Source organism: Porcisia hertigi, chromosome 35, assembly GCF_017918235.1.
Source record: "Porcisia hertigi strain C119 chromosome 35, whole genome shotgun sequence".
NCBI classification, from domain to species: Eukaryota; Euglenozoa; class Kinetoplastea; order Trypanosomatida; family Trypanosomatidae; genus Porcisia; species Porcisia hertigi.
This window is the reverse complement of record NC_090594.1, coordinates 538,160-564,689: the sequence shown is the minus strand read 5'-3', so window position 1 is coordinate 564,689 and position 26,530 is coordinate 538,160. Positions and strand designations below refer to the sequence as shown.

The following is a 26,530-nucleotide window of genomic DNA, read 5'->3' as shown; positions in this document are numbered from 1 at the left end:
TGGACCTGTCCTTTCTTCGGGGAAATGGAGGGATATCGACGATAGAAATCAGAAGGTGGAGAGAGACGTACGTACAAGGAGAGAAAGTAAATCAAGAAGGCCAGAGATACGATATATGTATATATTCAGATAGAATCCAGAGGCATATATCTGACAGGAAAGAAGCGCGAATCCCATTAACATCAAGTGAAAAAAAAAGCGTAAGAAGGCAAATATCCTACACAGAAAAACACCACACGCTCAGAGACACATGCAGATGTAGAATGGTAAAGCCAAGGAACGAGAGAGAGAGGAGGAGGGGGGGGGGAAGAAGAGGGTTCCCGTCAGGGGTGGTGCGGAAAGGGATACAAAAGATGAAAGAAAGAACCTCAAATGGTCAAGATTTCCGCTGTTCGTGATTGCAGGTTGATCCCCACCTCACCCAGCCGCTCGTCCGCGTGCGCGGGTTTGTGAAAATGTGTGGAGAGGTGCAATGGGGACGCACATATTAGGCAGACGACCGTGTGAGTCGCAGCAGCAGAAAGAGAAACATCAATGGGGAATAGAGGAACAGTGGCATGGTGCATATATGTTTATTTTTCTTTCCACTTTGGGTGGTAAAGCGCTGTGATAGGGAATACGATATGTTAGCGTTTGCTCTGACCACGTTGCCCCATCTGGCAAATCAGCTAGGAGGATAAAAACGAGAGCATGCACACACACACACACACACACACGATCGTCAATTCTGCAGCAAAGTCTGCCTGACTCTCGGTCCGAGAAAAAAAAGCCAGCGACTCATTTCCCAATCCAACACACTATTGCTACACAGCTCCTCCACATACAACAGTACAGGGCTGTCTCTAGATAGGGAAGAGATGACAAGAAAAGGTGGCGCTGCGAAAAGGAAAGCTGCAAAGAAGAGCAAAGAAAAGATCAGCACAGGGGCATCGGTGTGTGTGTGTGTGTGTGTGTGTTTTCGCGACAGAACCCTCGCTCCCTTTCTCATCGCCGCCCATCCACGACTCAGAGAAGGAGCCTCTCTACTTCCCCCTCTTTCCTCAATGAATGCATCTGGGGTCCTTTAGTGCCTTCTGCATGGCTTTGTTTGTTTGTTTTTTGTTTTTCTTAGAAATCGCCCTTCACGTCAAAGAGCGAACATGTGCTCGCGCGTGTGTGTGTGTCTTCTCGTTCATGTTGATGGAGGTGAGGGGATGGATGTCCTACAAAAAGATCCGGTGGAAAAAGGTGTCAAAAACAAGGAAAAATCACAGCCGCAAAGAACAATGGGCTAAAGCTGCTACAATATTGTGTTTGCAATAATTGATGTGCGCGTTTGCGTATGTGCGCGAGTGCCATTACTCGCCAGCGCACCAATCAGTAACGAAATATCCTATACAACACACACACACACAGGCATACATACAGTCATTACACACAACTCCCTAAGTAGTTAAGAAGTCTCAATAAGCGAGAAAACGAGATACACAAAAAAACGGCCCGCAAAGGAGTTCAAACGACAGACGACGAAGAGGGGTGGCGCACAGAGAGAGGAAAAAAAAAGATACACACACAGACCCTTCCCCCTTCACACCTGATCGTGTCCTCATCTCGCGATGCCCCCCTCCCTATACGCCACTTCCCCACGCCCTCGCACTCAGCAGCCGAGTATCTAATACCAATACTTGTACGTCCAGTGCTGCGTCCAGTCGTAGTTGGGTATGGCAGAGATGTAGCCGAGGTAGCTGTATACGGGCTTTCGGCCATAGAAGTAGTGTTGGAGAACCTCCTGGACGTTGTTGGCGGTGGTGTCATCGATGCGGTCGTACATCTCCGTCAACGGCACGCGGCGGCCGTAGTGCAGCACCTGGCGGCCAATGTCCTTGGCAGAGTTGGCGCTACCGTCCATGTTGAAGAGCAGCTGCGCCTTCATATTCACCTTTGCCTGCGCGAGCTCGTTGTCGTGCAGCATCTTCTGCGCGAAGCGGCACCACTCGGCGATCGTGTACTGCAGCACCTCCACAATCACACCAGCGTCGCCCGGGCCACCCATTGCCTGACGACCCACAACGTACATGCCGCACAGGCCGACATCCTTGTAGCTGTGCAGAAATGGGTTTGCAGTCTCAATGGACTTCTCGTTGAAGTGGGTATTGGTAGGAGTGGAATGGTCGAGCGAGGAGAACGTCTTCAGCACACGGTGCATAGCGTGCTGGCCGAGCTCGTGTTGGGAGCGGTGAAAAGAGCCGGGGATCTCGCACGCGAGGGCAAGCGGGATGTTATCCTCACATGCAGCGCCGCAGGTCTCAAAGGCCCAGGCAACGTTCACCGTCTTGTACCGAAGGTTCCACAGACGGTATTCACCGCCCACGTAACGGGACTCTGGCATCAAGACAGCAGCCTTCGCAGGAGTTGTGGAGAGGTCCCCAAAGTAGCTCTTGGTGGCCTTCTCCAGGACTGTGTGGTCGACACCGCCGCTGCCCACAACGACAACGCGGTTTCCCGCGAGGGTGCTCGCACGGTACTGGCGCATCTGTTCCGCTGTCACCCTGTTCACACCCTCCTCAGTGCCGTAGAGTGGAGTGCCCACGCCATATGGGGTGCTGTCGAAGGCGCAGCGGTGCAGGTTGTCCATGACGATATCGTCTGGGCGCTCCTCAAACAGGTGCTGATCCTGGTGCACCATGGCGCGGGCCTTGACGATGTCGGCATCCTCCATGCGAGCGTTGCGCACCACATCAGCCAGCAGACCCACAGCACGGTCAGTGTTTTCCTTAGTAACTTTCATGTAGAGGTAGGTATGTTCACGTCCAACGTTCACTTCGAGCTGGCCGCCAAGCTCGTCGACGGCCTTCGCAATCTGCTCGCCCGTCTGGTTTGTTGTGCCAAGGAAGCCGCACTTTTCTAGGACACGGGCGGTACCGGCGTAGGTGGCCGGCTCGTAGCGGGAGCCGGCGTCCATCCACACACCGACGGTGGCGAGCTTGGAAAGCGGGTTCTCCTCGCACGCGACGCGTACGCCGTTGCCGAGCGTCGACACATTAGTGGGCGGAATCTTGCTGAGGACGTCGCGAAATGCAACAGAAGTGGCGTGGTTCGACGCCGGCCGGGCACGCTGCACCAGGGTGGAGAAGCTAACCGACATTACTGGTCAAGTCCTTGCTTTAAAAAGGGAGTCTGTTTATGAGACGTTTGTGGATTCTCGAAGATCACACCACGGAAAAAAAAGGGGAGGAAAGGATTAAAAGCACGTCCTTTACTGATTTTGACTACTGCGTGTGACACCGTTGGGGGATTGTCATCGGTGGCGAGGCGCGTAGATGGTCATCGCGTTGATTGGTGGTCGTGTATGGGGGGGGGGGGGGGGGGTCAAAGCAAGAGGGGAAGCGCAGAGAGAGAGGGGGGGTAATATGGGAAAAGGAAGAAGAGCGAGTACACGCTCACGCCGCGTCGCCCTCGGAAGCAGTGGGTGCCTTTAATAAGCGGCAGCATACAAAACACATGGGATTCATATCCTCCACATACACACGGAGTGGAATCGGACTGAAAGTCAGGGGCGGACCAATAGACTAGGCCGCACACTGCTAGCACAGCTAGAGGGCACCGCAAAGGAACGTGACGCGCTCTGCTGGTATGAGAGCGGTTCAATAAAAGGTGTAAACCACCAATTGCCCACTGCCTCCCCGTCACGCTGCTGCAACAGACATTGAGCCTGTCTGCTGCACGCGTAGCGGTGCTCTCCTTCGTTATGTGGGTTGATTTCTTCTTTCTTCGTGTGTGCATCTCTTCGAACGCAGCTGAATCGAATTTTTAAAAAGACGCACACACACGCACACACACAAACGAAGAAATACACCGACGCTCGCGCACAACCTCAACATGGCGCACCGAGACAAACACGTGATACAGGGTGGCGCCCTACAAAAGAAAGTGGGGACACATCACTTGGCATATCTCGAGTCAAGTGTGCACAGGCACACATGCGAACGAGTTTCGAAAAAAAAAAACATGTGGGCTCATGGGAAAGCGGAAGCTGCATCAACGGGAACACCTGGTAGACATCCTCTGGCTAGCAACCCCCCCCCCGCCCAGACCTGTTACTCGTTTCCGTACCGCTATACTTCTTTTTTCTTCTCCGTGCCATGCGGTGATGCGTACTGGTGCGAACACATTGCCGCCCCACCCCCCACCCGACCCCCGCTCTCCATCCCCCTTGAAATCTACACGTGCCAAAAAAAATGACGAGAAATGGGGGAGGGAGGCATGTGTATACTTTCGTGTTCGTTTGCATCTTGGACGGGGAGAAGAAGGGGGTGGGTCAACGACGTCAAAGGGAATCTCTCTCTCTGAGCCGGAAAGCTGAGGAACGAAAAAAAAATCCTGTACGGAAAAAGAGGAAGAAAAAAAGGGGGGAACGACGAGGCAACAACTTTTCGGGGAAGGGAGGAGGGAAGAAGGGGGAGGGGGGATAAAACGCATGGAAGTGGGGGGGAGGAGGAAGTAAGTGAAACAAGTGGAGTAAGAGGGGGGAGAATAAAGAGCAAAAGGATGAAAGAGAAGCAAGACGGAGATACAGCGAGCGACCCCCTCGCGCACCACGTCTGTGTGGAGATGCTTGTATATTCCAGATGGGAATACAACTTCTTTCGCGCCTCTTCATTAGGTTGGGGAGTTTTTCCAGCGTGTGATGCGCAACACGGCCAGGGGCCTTGCACTGGAGTAAAGAAGGAGAACCGCACATTTTTGTCTCGCTCTACATTCCCTTGTCGTTCTGCCTCTTTTCCTTAATGTCCATGCTTCAGAGTCGCATCATTGCGACGGGGAGCACACCTCAGTGTGAGGGGGGTATCACCAGGGGGAGGGAGAATCCCGGTGCGCGCGCTTTGGCGAGGACACGCAGCCCCTTGCCCCTCTTCGAAGGAGGCACCGCATGAAAGTCGACGTCGTGTGTGCAGCCCTGGGCCCATCCTCCGAGCCGGACACTGTGTGCAGGTGTGCGTGTGTGTGTGTGTGTGTATAAACAAATATATGGCTTGGTCCCACGAGGCCGTGCTGAGGTGACTGAATCGGCACTCCTGCAAGGCGTGCGTTGCCTCTGTGGGGCACCATACGGTGCGTGTCTGTACGCACGGGTCTCATGCACTGCGGATCCATACCCACATACTCTCCTGAGCAACTAGATACGTTGTAATTTCATTTTTGATGTTGGCTTTTTGCCATGCGCACTCATTTGCTTTTTGCGTCGTTTGGAATCTTTTCGATGCCAAGCGTCGTGCGAAAAAGCACGCCGAGGTGCGATAAGTCACAGTACGGCCTGTTGTCCGTGTGTTTGCAGCGACACAGGAGGTACTTCTTGGTTTTGTCGACTGTGAACTCCATCGGCTCCAATTCCGTCTTGTGCTCTTCATTGTACGCGCGGTGGGAGCCATCGCAGAAGGGCTGCCTCTTGCTAAGCCCGCAAGAGCACCAATAGTACTTCTGGCCGGCCTTCAGCGGCACCATACAGGGGGTCCGGTTCGGCAGGTGTACGATGCGCCGGGGATTCTTGGGGTCCACCTTCGTCTTCCACGAGGCGGCCAAGAGGCGGCAGGGCTTCATCTAAAGGGGTGTGGAAGTGGCGCCGTGTACAAACCGCAGTATTTTGATGTGTGTGTGTGGGGGGGGATAATTGTGTGTGTTTTATACACGCATGTGTACGTAACAACCGACGACTGACAATCCGTGAATCGTACGATAGGGAAGTGGGAAAAAAAATGCTTTGGCCTTTTGAGATGCCCCATAATACACAAAACCCTCCTGCTTTGCGGTAGGTGCCATCGAGACCAGACACACGGAAGTGCAGGTGCAGAGACACAAAAACCGAAATCACCGGGGTGAGGAGGAGGAGGGTAATGAGAGGGAGAGGGGAAGTATGGGATGTCCAGCGCACCGAGGATAGTCAGGAGCCGAGTAGAGAAAGCAGTGAATCACCCACCAGGTAGATTAAAGCATTGATAGTTCGGGGGGGGGGGGGGAGCACGCCCATGTACGATTCCAGAAACCCCACTCTCTGAACGACTCCCTCGAAAGTCTTTTTGACCCTCCGAGTCAGAACAAGATACCCTCCACCAGCGCTTTGCCTGCTCATGCCGGATACGCCTTGTATGCATGAATGAAAATGACACGTGTCACTGCGTGCAGTTACACCGAAAATAAGAACGACTGCCGAAGGGGAAAAAAACGGACAGAAGAACCACGCCGGGGAGAGAGTTGGGTGAAGAAGAAGAGGAAAATGCACATGCGAGCAACCACAGCGAATTCGCCGCATGACAGAAGTCTGATGAGATTAACGGTCGTAGAGGAAAAGCAAAACGAAAAAAGCTGAAGATTGAAAGCATGCGCCGGGAGGGGAGGGGAGAGGGGAAGCAAAAACAAATGTAAGCATACGCTTTGGTTCAAATAAAGGGAAATGAAGAAAATGTCAAGAAGTCTTCAATCTCTACTTCACACACACACACACACACTCATAGATACGATACACGCATTGACATCTGCGAATGATGGGTAGGAGGGAGGAGGGCTTTGACTGGGAAAAAAAAAAGAAAGGGGATTGAGAAATACGAGCCATGGGCCTGAGGGTCAGGGAGGCAGAGAAGCAGGGAAGAATGGGAAAAATGGGATAGAAGAAGAGACGAAGGGAGCCTGAGGACGCGTAAGAGGGGGGGAGAAAAAAGAGGAAGAGGAACAGGGGAAAACAGCAGCAAGAGGGAAGAGAGCGGGAAGAAGAAAAGACACAAAAGAAACAACACACAAACCAGTAAACCCAGAGGCAGTATATCAGCAAGACACATCTGTACTCAGAGGAATACAAAGCGTGCACCCAACACATACAAGCATAGACTTGCGAAGAAAAACGAGAGACGAGCGGTGGATATGAGAGCTGTGGTGTGTGTGTGTGTGTGTGTGCGCGCGCGTGAAGAATTTTAGAAAACAAGCAATAATAATCACAAAGGCGCAGCTCTGCAACATAAGGTCGTCCTCAATTTTTTTTTTGGGGGGTGGAGTCTCTACATATCGGGGGAGGGGTAGAGTTCCCATCGCTTGTGCTACGTTTGTAATGTTTAACAGCAACAATCCCTCACGCAAAGACACTTTGGCCATGGAACGCAGAACCTCGGAGGGGAGCAACGGCGGGGAAGAGCCAGTTCTATCTGTATATAAGTTCAACTGTACTCCTCCCTCCCCCCCCCCCAGTCGTCTCTGAAACACAGCCCATACCATAAACACCACAATTCTTTTCCAGCCTCCGGCGCTCCCCCTATCGCCCTTTAGACGCCCCATCCTCCCCCCACTGCGAATGCCGTGTGCGGACGAAGGGCTTCATGAAAAAAAAATCGCCCCTTCCACACACCCTTAGATGATCTTCAAGCCCATCCGCTTTCTCTTTCCAGCCTCATCGCTTTGGGACGCAACGGCACCAGCGCGCCTTTCCCGTTCAAGTGCCTCTAAGCCATCGTGGCGCTGCTTCATGATAGCTTCCCGTTCCTTTCTCTCGCTCAAAACTAGCTCCTTGATGAGGCGCTTGCGCTTCTTCATGAACCCCTTCTTCTCTGCTTCGTCAAGGAGCTCCATGAAGTCCTTCACCTCCTTGTCATACTCTTTCACTCCACTTGGAATGCGGGTTATGAGAGTGTCACTGAAAACAGCGCTCATCGCGGTCGATGGCTCTACAGCCCTGTCGGCGGTGCAAGAGGCGGGCTGCGCAACCTCACAGTCGTCGGCAGCAGGATCCACATGTTTGCCCCGCCGACGATTTTTGCGGTGGAACTTGAAAGAGTTCAGGATGGCTGCAAAATATTTGCCTGGCATCTTTCGCTTAGACGCCCCGGTGGTGTCTCCTGCATCCTCAGAGGTGACCTCCGATCTGGCTACGGCGATAGTCGAAGCAGGGGTCTCGACGCTACCCTTGGTGTCTCCAGTCTGCAGCAGTGCCGTGGCCGCACTGTCGTCGGCGCCGTCCACATCGGGTGTGTACATGTAATACACTGTCTGACCGTTTTCGTCCACACACTCACAGACGTAAGAGCCGGGTGGGACCGCGCCGTCCGTTCCAACTTCCTCTCCGTGATTCTCTTTTTGGGACAACTCAGCCCCGTCTGGGCTCGTGTGCGCCGCCTCTGCATTGGCGGCAGATGATTGCTGCTGCTTCGGGTCCTCTTGGACCTGTGCGTAGTAGTAGGTGCATCCATTTTCGTCGGTGTAGCAGTAGTACTGTGTAGTATCGTCTCCCTCCTGACAGGCAGCCCCGTCGGCTCCGTCGTTTCCCTTGCAGATGTCGATCCCGTTGTGCTGGTTTGAAAAAGTCTCATTTCTGTGATCCTCTGGGTCACTTTCTTGGCCCACAAAGTCACCTGCACCCCAGGGGAGTGGCCTCTTCACCCCAGTTGAATATCCATCGGCACCCTCAGCAGGGGCATCCTCCGACACCGAGGCCAAGGGAGGCGGCAGCTCTTCAGCGGTCGGTGCACGACTCTCGAAGTTCGCCTGCGCAGACTGGTTAAGGTGACAAGGTGACACAGGGATCTTGTTGAACTCTTTTGCCAGGACGCTCTTGATTGTAGAGGACAAACAACGGCTATGGGTGTGATGCCCGCCAGATCTGACGACCTCATCGGTGCCGTGGTGACGCCGGGAGACCGGACAACACACGCTGCTTCCACGGGGGAACCCGCAGGCCTGACAGATGTCCGTTCTGGCATAGATACTGCCGTGCATGTGGTCCTCCAACTCCTCTGGATCCTGCGCGGAGTCGGGACTGTCGCTGATATCGTTCCCTCCCACGGGGGAATTCCAATCGTTGTGCGGCATTTTGCTTCGATCGAGCGAATTCCCCTGGAACAACTTGCGTAGCCCACTCAGCATGTGGGGACGCTGGCTCGACCCGTCGGCGTGTGCACCTTCGTTCTTCATTGATAATAACAAACACGTTGGTAAAGCAAGAAAGGAAATCGCGTATATGAGGTGGTCCCCCTCCAGCTGTGTAGAGCTGCGGAGGAGGAGGTCACAGGGGACGGCAGAAGCACAGAGGGTAACAGAGAACAAGAGGGAGGGGGGAGAGAGAGACGCTGAGATACTAATGGGGGTAAAAGGAGGAAGGAAGGGACTACGTCCGTTGCAGTGAAACTAGGGGATGATCCCAACAAGAGGGGGGAGGGGAAGAGCAACAACAGTGCGACTTTAGGAGACAATATGGATATGAAACACACACACGCACAAATATATATAAATATATATACAGACAGAGAGACAGACCTGAGTGATAAATAAAGGCCAGGGATATACACGGACAGCGACAACGAAGCCGGAAGTCAGCTCGAAATACACTGGGAGGGGAGGAGGGGAGGGGGGAGGAAAGGGAAACTGGAAGACAAATGTTTCCTTTTGGCAAACGTTCAGCTTTTCTTCTTTTCCGTCCCCCCCTTTTAAAAAAAAGGGGGGGTTCAGGGGGAAGGTGAAAAGATGAAAAGGTGAAAAGGGGTAGAGGAAATCCTACAAAAATATAAGAAAAACAAATCGCACTTGCTTTGTTCGTCGCTGTCCGTTCCTTGTCCACGTTCTGCGCAGGTATATGTATGAGTGCGTCTGTATATAAGCTTTGGTGTAAGTACCGCGGGATGGAAGGCACGCCACAACGTATGCTGACGTCAAAGAAGCTCCTTAGTGCGTCTGGGGCGGTCTTTTTGTTTTCCTTCTCCTCCCCACTTGAGTTGTGTGCGTGTGTGTGCGTGTGTGTGCGTGTGTGTGTGTGTGTGTGTGTGTGTGGGGGGGTGAGGAAAGGGGAGGGGAAGGGGAGAGTACACTCGTGAAGAAATGTATGAATCACTCGGTTACAGCCCTGCAGCTACACGCGTCTGCGTATGTGTGTGTGTGAGTGTGTGTGTGTCCGACTGCGCATGAGTGCCCGTAGAAGCACAGACTAGAGGGATGCGCGAAGACAAAGATATAGACACCAGCACGGACGGCACCGCTCTCGACACCAGCAGCTCAAGAAAAGGGCGGTTCTACCAAACGACCTAGGCCCCCCTGCACACAAGAAAGAAAGGTGTGTGTGTGTGTCTCGCTATCTGTGCTTTGACTTCTCACGTTGTTCAGCAGTTACGAAAGGGAAGTCGGAGTGCAGGAATCACCTGCCCAATGTGAAAAGAAAGAGGAGGAAAGCGGAGAGGAGTAGAGGGGAAAAAAAAAGAGAGAAGGGGAGCTAAGGATAAAATAAAAGGGGGAGAAGTGGGAGGTGGGAGGAAGATAAGATAGTGGTGCTGGTGGACCGCACTGTAGAGGAGTGAGGAGGGGAACCAGAACGAGGTATAGCAAGAAGCAAGGGATCAATTAAAAGAGCGAGTTAGAGAGGGGAACCTTTTTCGCTTGAATGACAGCGAAGTGGTGGTCATCTACAGAAAAAGGAGGCGTGGGTATCTTTGCCTCTGTGTGTGTGTGTGTGTGTGTGTGTGTGTGTGTGTGGCAGTACCTGTGAGTTTCGGTATGCACTCGTGTGCGTGAAGCCAAAGATGGTGCAGTGCAAAGAAAACAAAGGGAAGAAGATCAACGAATATGAAGGGAAAAGCCCAGAGAGGGTGCGCTCTTCATGAGTCTGCGCCGACGACCCTTTATGCGCAGTGCCGCAGATAGACGAAAGTGAAAAAGTGGCTGTGCTCTATTAGGCGAGTTGGAAAGCCCCTCCCCCCCCTCACACATGCACACACACGCTTCTAGAAAAAAACACTCGGGTAGCCCACCCACCCACCCCCCCCCTCCCCGGTGCATCCTCTTCGAGTAGCCAAACATGGTGAGAATTGTGTGCAAGAGTGTCTCGAACTAAGAACGTTGCTACGCCCTCCTCTGCTTTCTCAGCTCTTTCATTTTCTTCTGGTGATTCCCACTACTCCCACCTCAACCCAATCAACATCGATTGTGCCGAGGAGGAGAGCGAGTTCACGATGCAGAACAGATGTGTGCGAGCGTAGGTATGTATACATAACTCATTTATATTCTACACTGCTTATATATATATATATATGTATATATGTATAGTCTATAGGTATCTATGGCGTACAACGGGCACCGAGGCGGACATAGTGTGATGTTCGCACAAAGGAAGGCAAGCGCCAACCCACTGCGTAATTGCCTAGTAGCGCACCCTCTATCCTTTTAGCACCCACGGCCGTAGGCACTATTGGTCGTCTTGTAGATGCCGAACTCAAATGCATCACCGATTATGCCGTGACTGAAATGTTTTCCCGCCCGAGCACCTGCGGCTGCTCTGGGTTCTATCGCAGACCTCTCCAGTCCCCTTCCCGGTCGATACGCACCTTCGAAAACTGAAAAATGTTGGCGTGTAGCCACACAATCCCCTGGAGCAGGCCGGCGCATGGGAACGTAATGGCCATCCAGTGGACCAGGCACCGAGACAACGGCTGCACAGCCCACCAGATGAGACCTTTTCGCACGATACGACGTGCCTCTCAAAAGAGGGGCGCCTAAGGCCTGAATCGCATGATCGCCAGCCGTCTTCACCCCGCAGGACACAGGTTGGAAGGTGGAGCTATTTGTGTCGGCAAGAGTACAAGGCATCCTGCTGTCGTTATTCGCCGAGCCGACCTCCTCCTGGAGGCTCGTGTACGCTGGTGTCGACAAGGTGGATAACTCCCCAGCCATCGGTGCGGACTGTCCCGGTGAAGAACTTTCTGGTGTCGACGCCCTTACGCTATGGCTGCCAGTCACCCTGGGTGTCCCGCACCCACTGCTACAAAATGATGAAGGAGAAGCCCCAGGAAGACTGCTAGCGTGGAAAGCAGGTGACCGCACGCCAACCCATCGCGAAGTTGCGCACGCCTGTTGACGTTGCTGTTCGTGTCGTAAAGCCGCCTGGGCCCCAACTGCGGCCAGGCTACTACTCGACGTAGGCCTTCGCGCCGTTGCGGTAGACATACATGATGTGTTTGCAGAGAACGCGGCGGGGCGCGCCGCAGCGCCGCCGTGTGACGAGAACGGGCGCCGTGCAAGCTGACTCGATCGAGCACTGATGTCGGTTTTCATTCTTAGATTCATGCCAAACTTTGTCCACGAAGGGTTGTGCTTCAGCCGATACACGTTGCAGGAGGAAGAAGGGGGGAAGGGGGAGAAAGACACTGCCGAAGCACCAGCGGTCGAGTGTTCATCCGTCATGATAAGGTGCAACGTCCTTTCCCGTCTGTGCGTAGGAACAGGAAGGGGAGACAAATGTGTGATTGATAGAAAGGAAGAGATGTGGAAGAGGAGGAAAGGGCACGGGTTTTGTATTCCTGAGTGGATCGACTGCGAGGTATCCCCCCCCCCTTTTCAGAGTGGCGAACTGGTCGTCTTTCTGCGCTGTGGTAGAATAGAAATGACGGAGGGGGGGGGCCCGCACACGTGAATCACAGTTCTTCGTGGCTTTATGGTTTATCTTTCTCAAGAGACCAAAGTGAATAGGAGCAACAAGAGGAAAGGATGAGTAAGTAAAACATCCCAGAAGAGAAGGTAAGGGGGGGAGGGAAAGGGTTTGGAGAAGTATCGGTGTGTATGGCGCAAGACTCATCTGTGCGCCAGCGGAGATGTGACAGGGTGCTCCCAGCTTTTCATAGGTACACACACACACACAGGTATGCCCTACGTGAGCGAGATTTCCAGCCAATCAAAGCGTTCGTGTATGTGTGTGTGTGTGTGTGTGTGTAAAGTGTGGGGGTGGTGGTATGTGTTTTGTTTTGACTGTGTGAATCATAGAACTAGTAGAAATATATATATATAAATATATATATATATAGAGCAAGAAGCAGCACTCGGTGTGATGCGAGCAATAAGTGTTCATTTATATACACACACACCACCTTCTCTCACAACACGGGGGTATGGATATCCCCCCTCGAAGAACGACACATTTTGGTTTTCCTCCTTTTGGGTGGAACATATCACAGGGTGATGTCTCGGTCAGCTCACTATAGCAACGCTCATCTGCACATGTGTGTATGGGTGGTCAAGGCATGTGAAGAAACGCACACATCGCGCAGGTCATACAGAAGCACACGCCAAAGGCACGCGTGAGTTGATAAAACCTTTTCTTTCCCTCATGAGGTGGCTCGCGTTGAGGAAGAGCGGGAAATCGGACGCGCATTCGACACCGAAGAACTATCGACCGACGCAGCAGCGGCGTCGCCACCGCTGCGATCACCGTCACCCCCGGAACTTCTTCCCTGCGTGGCCGATGACGCCGCTGGTGGACGTGCCTTTTTCCTTATCGAGAAGGACATGGCGCAAGCGCAAGACTGGTCAATCAACTCATTGCCCACGACCACGAACGCAGATCCCTTCAGCTCGCTGTGGTAGTCGAGCGTCGCGTTCTCGAGCTTCGAGGCGCTGAGTTTGTCCACAACCACACGTGGCGACGGCTGCACCCCTGTAAACTCCTCGTCGCTGGGTGACACCGCGTCTGTCTCCGCGATGGCCACATCCCCCTCGAGATCGAGCTCATCGTTCGATTCGAAGGAGAACTTGTAGAGGTATCCGTGGCAACCCCCCGAGTCAATGGCAAGGCGCAGATAACGCGCGTCGTTGGTGAATCCCTCCTGTGCGTTTTTCCGAGTAATTTGGGCCCATGCCCGTGACGAGACAGTGAAGTTTTTGCCATAAAAATCGGGTAATGTGGTCGCCCGTGTCGGTGGATGAGCAGCCTGAATCAACGCCGCACGGGCTGAGGCGGCGCCCAAGCATCGAAGAGAGAGGCGGAGCATCTCCGCTCGACGGAAGAGCTCGGCGCAGGTTTAAAAGGGAGAAAAAAACACAAAGCTGATGACAATATGTCGTTGATTAAATACAAAAGTAGATGAAGAGGAACCTCCTGCGGTGGACCTTGTTCCTTCATGCGAATGCGCGTATGGTGTGTGTTTGTTTGTGTGTGTGCGTGTGTGTGACCATGGATATAACAGGTAGGCGGCAAAGCGTCGAGAGCAACAGCAGGAAAAGGAGACAACGGAAAGGTAGAGGATGATAAAAAAAGAGAGTGACAGACGAGGCACCGAAAGCGCTTGAAAGGGAAAAGAAAGTAGCTGAGAGCAGTGGCGTGAAGCTCTGTCGGGAGCGCCCACATGGACCTCACTCAAGAGTGAACTGAGTGAGCGAGGCTCGAAATATACACGTACACATAAAACAAGGGGGCTATCGGCGTGCAACCTCTCCCCACACGAGTCGCAGACAAGGGATTCTTTGCCGCCTCCACACCTCTCTCTCACCATCCTTGTCACTCATAAACAGCTGGCAGTGCAGCGCTAAGCCCTTAAATATCCGCTGCACTCTCTTTACACCCCCCTCGACACTCCCGTTGCCCTCCGTAAGGGGCTCCACATGAGCAGAAAAGGGAAACCACGACCAACGTCAGCAAAATCGAGCGATAGAAAAAAAAAACTCACTTGACCACTGTCAGGTTGAGGAGTCCGCTGCACTCGCGTTTGTCCATCACAAACCCATACTCGACAGCTCAACGAGAAGGGACAAAAGTGAAGTTCAGCGGAAAGAAAATAGGGAAGAACCTAAAGCGGTGGACGGCATGCGAGCGCTGGACCTCGGCGACGCGCGCCGTCGGAGGGGACAAAGAGAAGCGGTGCTTGCCTCTTGCTTGAACGACGAACTCGGCTCACATCCTCGCCAAGGCTGGTACAGCCATAGCAACCCTACTCCGTCTTGACCTTGTGTGCCTTTTTTGAGCGTCTATCCTGCCACTCCATCAGAGGCTCCATCACAAGAGCCAGGAAGAGTAGGAAAGAAAAAAAGCTAAGGGCCATCACCACAACGTCAAACACGAAATCCTCGTAGTTGAGAGTTTCGTACAGAAAATCCAAGCCAGGATAGTGGGAGAGATACTCAGCGACGGCACCAGCGACTGACAGCTTCTGCGCCTTATACACATCCGCCAGCACATCTTGGGCGAACTTCTCAATGAGCCGGTGCTGTTCCCCGCCGACTTTCCACGGCGTGTCCATCTTTATTGCCTCGAAGCGCGGCAAACGAGTGGCCATTTTGAAGAAACGGTCTCGTTTTGTGTCGATGATCATGAGAGCCGGTAGCTGATCCAGCTCCACATCGTAGCGCGAGCGCCACACCTCGTATTCCACCACGTCGATATAGGACCACGATACGCGAGGGATAGGCATTTCCTCATCTATAGTCAAGTTTCTTCCATACTTCCCTTCTAGAGCTTCGTTCGCGGCCTGCGTGATTTCCCGCAGGACCGGCACAAACTCCGTGTCGCTGCCGTCAATCGGGTGATTCGTCATAATTACACCCAAGTAGTTTTTAGGGTAGTGAGCGAGGGTGGCAAACATAGCCGATGACGCATCCTCGACGGCGTGAAAACCGTGCAGAGCCAGAAAGCTCTCGAGTGCCACACTCATTGTCACCGTGTCGGCCTGGGCCTGCCCGTTTCTGAGCTCAGACGTCTTCGCAGCACCGCGCTCTTCCACCCATATCCCCGAGTAACACTGAGGCGTGCGGTAGCGATCAGAGAACACAACAAGGGCCTCGCCGTCTGGTCCGTTGGCCTTCCCCGCGGCCACGCACGCCTTCGCTTCCTCCACCACCTTCTTATACTTTTCACTGGCGTGCTCCGCCCAGCCCAGCGTCTGCGCCTTCTCGTAGATGACGGCAAAGCGGATGTTGCTGACGGACGCCGCACCATCGACGGCGTGACTCCAGTGGGCTGTGCGCTGATTTTCAGGGGCGCTAGAGGAGGTGGCTGGAACGTACACGTAACATGGCACACGCGTTGTGCCACTCTTTTCCTCGACCTCATTAAAGTGCTCCACATCCGTGACATCCTCCGAGAAGCTCCCGGTGTGCACGGCGTGCTGGAGGTATGTGGAGAACTTCATAAAACCCTGCTGAGTGTTGCCGCCTTCGTAGAGATGCCACTGCCTGGACTTGCCAGTGGTGTACAGAACAGTCGGGAAACGCTGCACGTGGAAGTACTCTGAGACAGCCGTGTTCTTCTGCACGTCGACCACCGCGAAGGTGGTGTGTGGCACCTTCATCAAATCCAGCTGCGTGCTGGCGTTCAGGAACTGTGGTAGGAGAGATTTGCAGTGAGGACACCACGGTGAGTAGCAGAGGACGAGGAACGCGCGCGGCGTCGAGCGCTTACTGGAAAAAAGGTAAGACTCGAAGTTCGCATTGTCCAGAACAACAACAGATTCTGGTAGCTTGAACTTCGTTGTGGTACCCTCAGAAATGAGCTCCAGCATCTCTGGGGCATCTTCGCTCATATCCTCCGCCGCGCGCCCGCTCGAGATGAAGGGCATTGCAGTGAGGAAGAGAAATAGTAGCAGTGGCGCCCACCATAGTGCGCGGTGCACAGTTAGCTTCATGACTCCTTTGACGCAAGCCAAAAAAAAACTCTCTATGCACTGCAGCAATGTGTTTGACGGTTGAGAACCACAGAGAGAAGGAAATCGAAAAAGGGTGGACAGGGAATTCTTCGAGAATCAAGACAGGAGTCAGGCCCTGTATGTAGCAGTTTGCGTGTCCGTCTGCGCCACTAGTGGATACGATACCGTCGTCGGTGATATTTTGCTTTGTGTGTGTGTGTGCGTGTGTGTGTATGCTAGTCATCATGTGCGTTTGGGAAAAGGGAAAAACGTTAGAGAATCAAAGGGAAAGAGGTAGAGAAGGCGGGGGGGGACGGAAATAGAAGAGTGATCAGTTAGTTGGAAGTTTATTCGAGAAGCCATCTTGGCGGTGCAGGAGATCAACGAAGGAATGGGGTGGTGGTGATGATGCCAGTGGTCAGCACCCTCCCCCCCCCCTTCCGTATTGACATCACACACACATGCACGCACAAAAATGCATTCGAAACTTATTCGTTCTAGAAGGGGCAAGACGAGGTTGTCAGCACCTACAGAGACACACAAGGGAGACGGGAAAATGAATATAGTTTTTTTCAGCGACGCCCCAGTGTGTGAGCAAAGAACAAAACAGAAGACAAAAAAAGCGAGAATGATAGTCCACGTTGTCATCCACTTGGAGACCTATGCATGAAGAGAAAGGGTAGGCCAGAGTGAGCAAAGTCCGTAGATATGATACATAGTGCACGCATGTTGGTGTGCGTGTGTGTGTGATTTCCCATGCGCGCGTCTTTGGTGTGCCTGCGTGCGACCACGAAGCAGGCTATACTCTCGGCCTCCCTATCCACCTCCACCAATCTCAGCATTGATGGAGAGAAGCAGCTTGGAACGGGGGGAAGAGGTTTACAGCACCACCTGCGTGGAACGCGATTGATTACATGGGAAGGGGTGAAAAACAGAAACGAAAAAAAAAGAAGTAAAGGAAGAGGAGCATGCGTCACCCCATCCCCCCCCCATACACACAGACGTAGATGCACGCACGCAACCAGTAGGCGAATCAAGAGCAACACAACAAGAACGGGAGCGGGCAAGAAGTATCAGAGTGCGCCAAGTCCACTAACACTCTGAACCACGTGCAAGCGCGCACCCCTGTATATATGAGCGTCATTACCGCGCCCTGGTACCCCTATAGTTTTGGCAATGAAGGGGGTGGCGATGACTTTTGCGGCTGCAACGAATTCGGCGCTCCAGAAATACCCAGCACACCTCTTGCTCGATCGCTCACCGCTTTCTTCAGTGACTCACCCAACCTCAGAGAAGGCAGTGGCGGTGCCTTCGGAAATCGTGTCGTCGTTGGTACGCGGACGGGCCCCGCCGTCTCCAGTTTGATGTTCCCGTGAAGAGCCTCCGTAAAGGCCTTGTCCTGCAAGTAGCTTTGATAGCTACTGGACAAGGCCTTGTCAAGGGAATCCTTCGTGGTGAGTGTGAAGAGTTTGACCGGCGCTGGTGTGAGAAGCGGAGGTGACGGCACTAAAGAGGAGGCTGGCTTCCCAGAAGCGGCGTGGCCATGCTCCTGTCGCGCCCCCGCAGTCGTGACGCCGTTTTCAGAGGCCATCGGAAAGTCGCCCTGGTGCATCGTTCCACCGACCAGCGATGTCCCCGCTGCCAGCGGGGCTCGTCCTCGCAGTAAGGCGCGTTGCCGTGGACCAAGGTGGAGGTGAGCGAAGAACTCCTCGAGCTGCTCAGGAGTGTAATCGACGATGTCGACGCGAAAGCGACCGGAATAAGATGTGCGGTCCGCCCAGTACGCCTCCAGTTCTCTGAAAAGTCGCTCCATCTCTTTGCGCTCCGCCAGCGTTGTTGGCGAGATTTTCCACAAAATAGAGTTCGTGGTTAGCCGTACAGTGCTCGCGGCGCTGGAGTTACCCGAAGAGACCTCGTTGTTCCTGGGCACCTGGAGCGCATGAACTGAGAAACCGGGCGATGAAGTGTTCATGGAAGCGGATATTGGCGGCCGCGCACTCTGTGGGCGCGACAAGGGCATATACATGGGAAGGCTTGTAGGTACCGAAGATTCCCCTAGCCCCTTGGGAGACGGCGGACGAAAAGGCGGTGAGAACACCTCAGTAAGGCCAAAGGTCTCTTCTGTCGGTAAGTCGTCCACGGAGCCTTTCTTGCCCGACTGGAGAGCCCTGCGCTCCTCGAGCATGCGCAAGAGCCGCAGCCGGCGATCTCGCACGCTTTCTGGCTCTGCGCGGCCCGTGTTTTTGTGATCTCCAACCTTTTGTTGCTCCTTTAGAAGGGCCATCAAGACGTCTCGCATCTGCTCCTGTGTGAGCTGCCTAGTGCCTGCACCCCCCTCCTCACCCTCCCCCAAGAGACGGCGCATGAGGGAAGTGTTGGCGAGCTCGTCCAGGCTGAGCGTCTGCAACTGCGCGAGCAGCGTTGCGAGAGCCGACAGACCGCTTCCATCGCCGCCCTCACCATCCGCGAGGTGGAAGAAGTCCTCGCCACTCTCCTCGCTCTTCTCCGCGAGTCGCAGCAAATTGTACAATATCCTCTCCTGGTTTGGGTCGTCTGAGAACTGTGAAGGCAGGATAATGCCTTTTTCCTTGAGAACAGAGGAGAGCCATTCCTTGCGATCCAGTAAATGCTTCAGCTCCTTGTGAGTGAGTGGTGCCTTGTCTGATTTGGGTTCGTTTGACTCAGGACTATCGTCATCGGTCTTGTCGTCGCTGAGTGAAAACCTCCCGAGATCCTGCACCTCGGACTTCCATCGCCGATACCGATCGTCTTCCTTCGAGAAGCGTAGACGATCGCGTCGTAAACCCGTGTGTCGGCGGCGGCGGCGACGGCGGCGCCCGAGGCGACGATCGTCCCTGAAGCCGTCACTCATGCCGTCAGTGATGTCACCGCCGTCGTCGCTGTCGCCGTCGTCGCTGTCGTAGTCGCGGTCGTCGTCAATGGAAGACCACGAGGTAATGCTGGATGAAGGGGAGTCACTCCTGTCGTACCCGGCAGTCACGCGGTGCCTTATCTCCAGCCGCCGGAACTTCTTGGGCTTGTCCTCGAAGTATTTCCGACGAAGGAACTCCGGCGCCCTCTCGTCCGCCGCGTATAACGCACCGTCATCGTCGAACTCCGAACCATCCGACGAGAGTACAATATCGCACCGCACCTTGCGCCGCTTCAAGACAGCACCGCTCTCGTCCAGCTCCTCCTCAATGATGTAAGAGGTGCGGTGTGCACCCTGCTGTGAAACGCCGTGCGAACGTGAGCTGTGGCCAGAGTGGAGCATCCTGCGACGATAGCGGCGCGTCACCCCATCATCCCCGACGCGCTCGACATACACCCACTTATCACCCCCCTTTCCTTTCGCCTTGACGAGGCGTTTCCACTCCGAGAGTGGCACCTCAGAACATTCAGACGTCAGCGAGAGCAACTCATCATCGTCCGTGTCCGTTGACGGCGTCGATGAAGAGTTGATGCCCAGGCCGCGCTTTTTTTTGGACTTACGCCGACGGTGGTGAGCCCCGTCTGTCTCGCTGTAGGCAATGTCGCTGATACTATCAAAAGAACTGCGCACGGACGGCAACTGAGACCCCCGCTCCTGTATCTCGACCAGGAGCGCCTCAAAAGACTCCATTGCGTCCTGCTCCGCCTTCGCAAGCTCTGCCTTCTCAGCTTCGCTCAAGGTGAGCTTGGCCGCCCTCTTCTCGACCGCAGCGGCGAGAGACTTGTCCTCTTCGCCCCAGCTGTGGCCAAAAGCCTCAGTGTAGAGCTCCCACAAGAAAACTGCTGTCTCCACCGGGTTGCCACCGCAGCACGTCCAGTTGTCCGCCAGCTCCATCATGGAGCACCAAAACTGCGAATATGTGAGCCAGGGTAGCTGCTCTACCGTGAAACTCGTTGGAACCAATGAGCCAGAGACGGAGGGATTGCCAATGCCTCTAGCGGGACTAATGGAGCCGTGAGTGGAGGATCTATCCTCCAGCGCCACCGCCATCGAAGACGTGGGCCCGATAGTCGTCCCAGCATCCCACAAGCTCATATCACTCATGCCACTACGCCACCTTAGGTCGCCCTGGCTCGGTCTGTTATGAGCGTAGCCGTTTCTACGCACAGCCAGAAATCGACGCTGCAAGGACAAGGAAGCTTTCCCTGCTCTGTCGCCGTCGGCATACATCAGATCATCCCCAGCGGCGTCGTAGCTACCCGACTCCTTTCTTTTATCGGTGTTCGATGTCTTCGACGAAAACCCTACGTTCAAAGAAGTGATCGAGTTGCGACAATGTCGCCCCGTGTCTCCTACTAGGCGTGGAGCCTCACCAAAGTAAAATGTCTGCGCTGGGTCTCTCTCATTGTACGCTGCATCCACGAGGAGGTCTTCCTGGATATATGGTAACAGTTCCACTTCAACTGCTTCACAGTCTGGCAGAAGTACGTGCGCCATGCGGGTATGAAGATAGACATACTGGAGCGGAGACATGTAGTACGCCACACTAGAGCAGTGGTCAGACTTGCCACCTGCACTGGCCGATGCCTCGGAGGAGTCAGCGTCGCGAGTGTTTTTCTTCTTGGGCTTTTTTGACGCTTTAGAGGTACGAGAGCGCCTCTTTGCGCCTTGCTGTGGGGAACTACGGGAACCAGAAGCAGCAGCTCCTGTGTGACCAGTGCGGCTACCACCACCACCGCCACCACCGCCACCAGCTTTTTCATCCAGAGTATCATCGCCCTCTTTGTTACCATTGTCGACGATTTCGTTCAGGTCGTCCTCGTCCGCCTGTCCGCCATGCCGGCTTTTCTGCGCCACGGCCGCTGCTTCCATTTCAGCTTCCGCCGCTGCGCGTGACTTATGCGCCTCCTGAGTCTTGTGGGCGGACTGAGCAGCCACAGAGACTGTCAGTCGGTCCCAGAAGCGCCGAATGACATCGTTCACGAGGCCGTCGCTAGCGACAACCGACGCTGCAGCTCGACACGGCCCACATGCTGCTCGCAGCAACTGACAGTGGCACCCCGCCAGTTGATCCCACCTGGCCTCCTCATCTACTATTGCATCGGAAAGCGGGTCCGCGTCTGTCATCTTGGCGTTGTCGTATTCCAACACCATCGATGCCGCGGAGCGTACCAGGGTGGCTGGATCTCTCAAGACACTGCCGTAAGAACAAAGCAAGTGCTCGACAGGCCGCGCAGAAATGAACAGGTACGGGTCGTTGCCGGTACCAGCGTCGCGCTCCTCATCCGCACGCCGTTGCAGCAGCCTCATCATCTCCGCTGTCCAGCCGGGCAACATAGTGCCTCCGAAACTGCAACCACTGTCACCTTTGCGACCGCTGGCAGCATTGTGTTTGTAGCCAATCCGCCGCGCAAAGAAACCAGCTCCGCCTGGAGCGGAGATCACAGGGGGGCCCGCGTTCACGCCCCGAGTGCGGGGGCCAATGCCGCTTTCGGCGCCTTCACCTGGTAGATTGGCGAAGCTGATGCGGGAAAAGGAGCCCCCGCTGAGCGCGTCAGAGAAGCACGAGATGCTCTCCTCGTTGGTGTTTCGGAGCTGCTTTAGTGGCGGAGGGCGGCGCGGCAAAATGCTGCTCGAACCGCTCGCCATCGGGCTTCTGGAGTCCGCGGCATAGCCACCGAAAGGCGATGTCAGCTTATGCAGGCCCATCTCGCTCTCTTGCTCCCCGTAGAATGTGCCAAGTTGATGCAAACCAATAGAGGTTGGCTGGGTGCTAAATGCCAGGCTGCTGCGCGAAGTACACAAGTCACCGCTGCCAGCATTCGTGGTGTAGTAGTCTCCCTGCGAATCCTGCCCCTTGCGGTAGCCGGTGGACTGCTGGGTGTACGCTGAATAGAGGAGGTCCACCAACATCGCCTCACGCTGCACTGCACTCGACCCGGTGCGGACTTGGGCAGCTAGTGGGTTTGTCGACAGAGAGAGTGGATGGTCCTCCGTGGGTGCTATTTCCTGTAACATCATTTCGAGTCGGCGGCGGCGGCATTCGCGGTAGTACTTCCTCGTTGCCATGGCGAGAGCGGGGTGTCTCAGCGACTCGCGCCGGCGATGGTGGAACGCGCTTAACCGCGGCTGTCGTGCGATGAGAAACTGGAGCTCCTCTCTGCAGTTGAAGAGGAGGCTTCGCTGAACATCTTGTGGAATCGACGTACGCAGCGCCATGAACAACCCCTGGACAACCTTTCGGTCAAGCGCAAGAGCAGTTGTGGAGATATCCAGCTGCAGCTGCTGTGGAGACGGCACATTGGGCAGAGCATTTGCGTTGGTTAAGACGGGCATTTTTGTTGTTGCGTAATGGGAGCGGCGATGTGGGGCGCTGTGGTGACGTGGGGCTATGCAGAGCCTCTTCTCTTCATTTGTACACGTCTTTGGGTTTGGAGAAGAATTCCAATTCGAGCCAACACCCTCTCTACAAAGAGCGTGTGCTCTTCTGCTCAGAATCACTGAAGCACGAGAGAGAGAAACGCAGACTCAAAGGGGGATTAAAAAGACATGACCCAAAGACAATGAAGAAGCAATGAGCAATAACGGAAGGGCAGAGAACGTTTTGAGAAAAAAATGTGGTGAAGGAAAGATTGATACGAAAGATAGAGCGCAGAAAGGTGTGCGTGTGCATGGGGGGGGGGGGGCATGCGAGCACACGGTGGTCAGACCCCCAAATGAGCAGTGTGCCTCTTGATGCGGGATGACAGTGGAGAGGCCAAGCAACCATTATTAAGCAGAGAAGCGCCGGAGTGGGTGTCTGTTCGCAGGGATAAATACCATGCGTCACAGAAAAGAGTGACGTCGGCGACGACATCCCATTCCAGCCCTAATCCAAGACGTTTGAAAACCACCACAGACTAACGTTGCGAATCTCTTTTGACGTACTCTTCCTTCACATCAGTTTGTTGGACCCACGACTTTCATGAGAAGGAACAGATCAGGCAGCAACGCATACCCACAAGCACACTGCGCTTAACTGTCTTCTTCATTTGCACCTCTGCGTGATTCTCGAGCCCGTGCGTAGATGATGGTCCTCATTGGGAAGATGGAAAAAGAGGTGAGGGAAGACGCATTGAACCCGTCAACACACAACGGTCAAGCAAAAGGAGGCGACGAAAAAAAAAAGGGAGTAACAAAAAAAAGGCAGAAAAGAAAAAAGCAAGTCTATCTATGGAGACGCAGAACGGTGTGTGTTCTGAGATTCACGTCCAGGAGCAACTCACGCGGAAGACCATATCTTACCTCCCTCTTCCATGTACACTTCGACACGCGAACATTGCCTTCCAGATGCGTCCTCTAGCCTCGTGGAGGAGGAGGAGTTGTAGAGTTCGAACTTAGCAACTAGAGAGAGAGGAAACGCGGGGTAAGGAGGCAAAATAGAAGGTGGAGGAGGAGGTCAGTGGACTTTGCACAGAAAAAACAAAAGAGAGACATCCTCCCCCCCCTCCCCTGAGGGAGGGGGAGAAAAAGAAGAACGGCTGTGAGTGTCCGTTAGGCGTAGCCGTACAGGATGTGGCCGCGCTTGCGAAGCGCGTTCACGACGTCAGAGGCCGTCACGGTCTTCTTGCGCGCGTACTCGGTGTAGGCCGTGCTGGAGCGAACAATGTCCTCCACGTACGCCTTCAGCAGACGGCGCACCTCCTCGTAGATCTCACTCGAGATGCGCTTCACGCCACCGCGGCGCGCCATGCGGCGGATGCAGCCGTGCGTGATGCCGCGAATGTTGTCGCGCAGCACCTTCTTCTGGCGCTTCTGGCTGCCCTTGGCATCAGCGGAGCGCTTTCCTTTGGCCATGGTGGATGTTTTGGGAAAAACTGAGGAGTAATGTAAAGCTGGTGAGAATTCCAGAAAAGCGCGAGGGGCTCGACGAGAGAAGGAAGCTGTGGAGATTTTTTGAATCAACACCGCCAAGGGGGTGGAGAATAAAGATGCATAAACCTCACACCCACGACAAATCGATGAGATAAACAGAACGAGATCCAGAAGAGTTGTATCATAGGCGCGAGAATGGGAATGATTCGGTGCATCTTGCGACCCTCACATGGCGCAGTCGTGGTGTATCTAGTCGGAAAAACAAATGAAGCTACTGTTTAATATGACAGTCCACCCTCTCGAGATTGAATCGCCGCCTTGTAAAAGCGTGTGTGCGCTTGTGGAAACGGAAGAAAAATGCAAGACGACCGCCGCCGCATTACTCAGTTGCCCTCAAGCACTCTTCTTGGCTTCAAGAAAACCTTCATGCTTAAAAAAAAACATGAGCGGATGCGCATCCTCTCATATGCTTCATTCTTTTTTTCTCTCATCTTCTGAGAAGCTGTTGCGCACCATTATCGCGAAGAAAAACAAAAAGTGAAGAGAAAAGCCCACGTCGTCGTCGTCAGTGCTGCTGCTTCGCTGCCAATGTCGCCGCTTCACAAATACTTCCGCAAGACAAATTCTAAAAGAAAGGGAAGGGGGAAGCAATCACTCACATGCATTAATTAATTTTTTCTGCATCTCTTCTTACGCAGCACGTTCCCTTTTTCCCCCTTTTCTTTGTGGGGTTCTGTGGTGGCAACCTCGATCAGCTCTTTTTTTTCTACCTCTCACCTCAGGTTGACAATTTTTTTCGTTTTCTTTTGTCACTGATACTCCCCCGAAAGGCTTGCATGAGGGGGGGGGAGGCGGGAAGAAGGAAATCCGGCATGCTTACGTACAACAACATTATTGGATGTTTTGAATCCCCACCCTGCTCTGCACTTTCCCTCCCTCCCTCCCTCCCTCCCCCACTCTCCTCTTGCTTGTTGGATTCACAGCGAATGCGCGACGCTTTGCTTTTTCTGGTTTATTTTTTTTCTCCCCTGTTGAGCGTTTCTTTTTCATTCCCTGTGTGTGGGTACGCGCACTCGAGACGCAGAACGAGGTACATACAAAAATACATACATAATCACAGCTAGGCAAAGTTGAACACGAAAGACCTGTACAACTCTACCCGCGATGCATCACAGAGATCGACACACAGCCACACACAAACACATAACTTTCATAAGAAACGCGAAAATATCCCTCTTCCCCCCTTTCCCTATAATCGTTCAGCAACTCGCCAATCGAATATATAGATATATGTATATATTTATATATATATATATACGGGGGGCAAAAAAAAAAGCGGGAAAAGGGTAGACCTACACGCAGAAAAAAAAATGAAATACAAGTGGATACGAAGAAAAGACAAACAGCGTAAGCTGGAGTGACTTTACCTTCTTTGGTTGTTTCCACCTTTTTGCATGTGCCTTTCTTTCTCCCTTCCCCTCACACTTTGACCACCATCCCTTTCCTCTGCCGATTCACGCGTCCGTCTCGCTCCTCATTCACACAACGTCTCTCCGCCTGGTGCGGAGCGAAGCATGGGCCATAGAGAGAAAATTAAGCGTGGGTTGCCTCTTTTGTGTGTGTGTGTGTAGATGTGGAGAAGTGTCGATTGATGAGTAGGGGCGAAGCGGGAAGAGGGGGAGGTCCGATCGACACAGACACCCACGACAAAGACAAAGGGGAAAAAAAAGACGAGACGAGGCACAATCGGCCAAGGAGGCGGTGAACGACGCAAGAGCGCTGGATCACAATAGAGGGGGAAAGAAGAGGGGGAAGAACAGAGGGAAGAACGGAAGACAAATAATGAGAAAAAATGAAAAATGGAAGATCGACTTCATGAGACGAAATTGTTTTCGCCCATGAAAATGAGTCTCGCCAACACACACACGCACACACAAACATACAAATCGCAAAAAAAAAACGAAAGAAAGGCTTGAAGAAAAAACAAGGGGTTGAGTGTAGGAGGAGGAGGAGGAGAGACGTGAAAAACGGAAACTCCAGAAAAAGGGGAAAACATAGATGGCTGAAGAAGGGTAAAAGCGGAGAAAGAGTGGGAATTTTTTTGGGTGCAAGCGTGGGCATGAAACGCATGCATACATGCCTCAGGCACACGTGCATGCAGATACACACGGGTGAGTCGCTTGTTCATCGTTTTGGGGGGAGGCTTTCTGAGCTCACCTCTCTTCACTTTTCGACGCTTCCTCGTACGCCCTATAGCTACCACTTCTTCTTCCTCTTTTGGGGGAGGGAGGGGACCAGTGCACCTCTTGCTTGTCGCAGTGCAACTCTTCAGCTCTACCCTGACTCAGCAGCTAAGGCT

The 26,530-nt window shown here is 53.7% G+C and overlaps 7 protein-coding genes across 7 annotated transcripts; all 7 read right to left on the bottom strand.

Moving 5' to 3' along the window:
- Positions 1-1,651: 1,651 nt before the first annotated feature.
- JKF63_01129 (uncharacterized protein) lies at positions 1,652-3,124 on the bottom strand (the record flags this gene model as incomplete). Its single annotated transcript, XM_067897178.1, has 1 exon — positions 1,652-3,124. One exon carries the CDS (start codon positions 3,122-3,124, stop codon positions 1,652-1,654), a length of 1,473 nt encoding a protein of 490 aa, XP_067753335.1.
- A 2,081-nt stretch (positions 3,125-5,205) lies between these two features.
- On the bottom strand, positions 5,206-5,577 carry JKF63_01128 (uncharacterized protein; the record flags this gene model as incomplete). The annotated part of the gene is made up of 1 exon (XM_067897177.1): positions 5,206-5,577. One exon carries the CDS (start codon positions 5,575-5,577, stop codon positions 5,206-5,208), a length of 372 nt encoding a protein of 123 aa, XP_067753334.1.
- A 1,794-nt stretch (positions 5,578-7,371) lies between these two features.
- Positions 7,372-8,928, bottom strand: JKF63_01127 (uncharacterized protein; the record flags this gene model as incomplete). Its single annotated transcript, XM_067897176.1, has 1 exon — positions 7,372-8,928. The coding sequence occupies one exon, from the start codon at positions 8,926-8,928 to the stop codon at positions 7,372-7,374; it is 1,557 nt and encodes a 518-aa protein (XP_067753333.1).
- A 2,235-nt stretch (positions 8,929-11,163) lies between these two features.
- JKF63_01126 (uncharacterized protein) lies at positions 11,164-12,063 on the bottom strand (the record flags this gene model as incomplete). Its single annotated transcript, XM_067897175.1, has 1 exon — positions 11,164-12,063. One exon carries the CDS (start codon positions 12,061-12,063, stop codon positions 11,164-11,166), a length of 900 nt encoding a protein of 299 aa, XP_067753332.1.
- A 1,034-nt stretch (positions 12,064-13,097) lies between these two features.
- On the bottom strand, positions 13,098-13,760 carry JKF63_01125 (uncharacterized protein; the record flags this gene model as incomplete). Its single annotated transcript, XM_067897174.1, has 1 exon — positions 13,098-13,760. The coding sequence occupies one exon, from the start codon at positions 13,758-13,760 to the stop codon at positions 13,098-13,100; it is 663 nt and encodes a 220-aa protein (XP_067753331.1).
- Positions 13,761-14,696: 936 nt separating this feature from the next.
- Positions 14,697-16,385, bottom strand: JKF63_01124 (uncharacterized protein; the record flags this gene model as incomplete). Its single annotated transcript, XM_067897173.1, has 1 exon — positions 14,697-16,385. One exon carries the CDS (start codon positions 16,383-16,385, stop codon positions 14,697-14,699), a length of 1,689 nt encoding a protein of 562 aa, XP_067753330.1.
- A 1,162-nt stretch (positions 16,386-17,547) lies between these two features.
- Positions 17,548-22,653, bottom strand: JKF63_01123 (uncharacterized protein; the record flags this gene model as incomplete). Its single annotated transcript, XM_067897172.1, has 1 exon — positions 17,548-22,653. The coding sequence occupies one exon, from the start codon at positions 22,651-22,653 to the stop codon at positions 17,548-17,550; it is 5,106 nt and encodes a 1,701-aa protein (XP_067753329.1).
- Between the last annotated feature and the right edge of the window lie 3,877 nt (positions 22,654-26,530).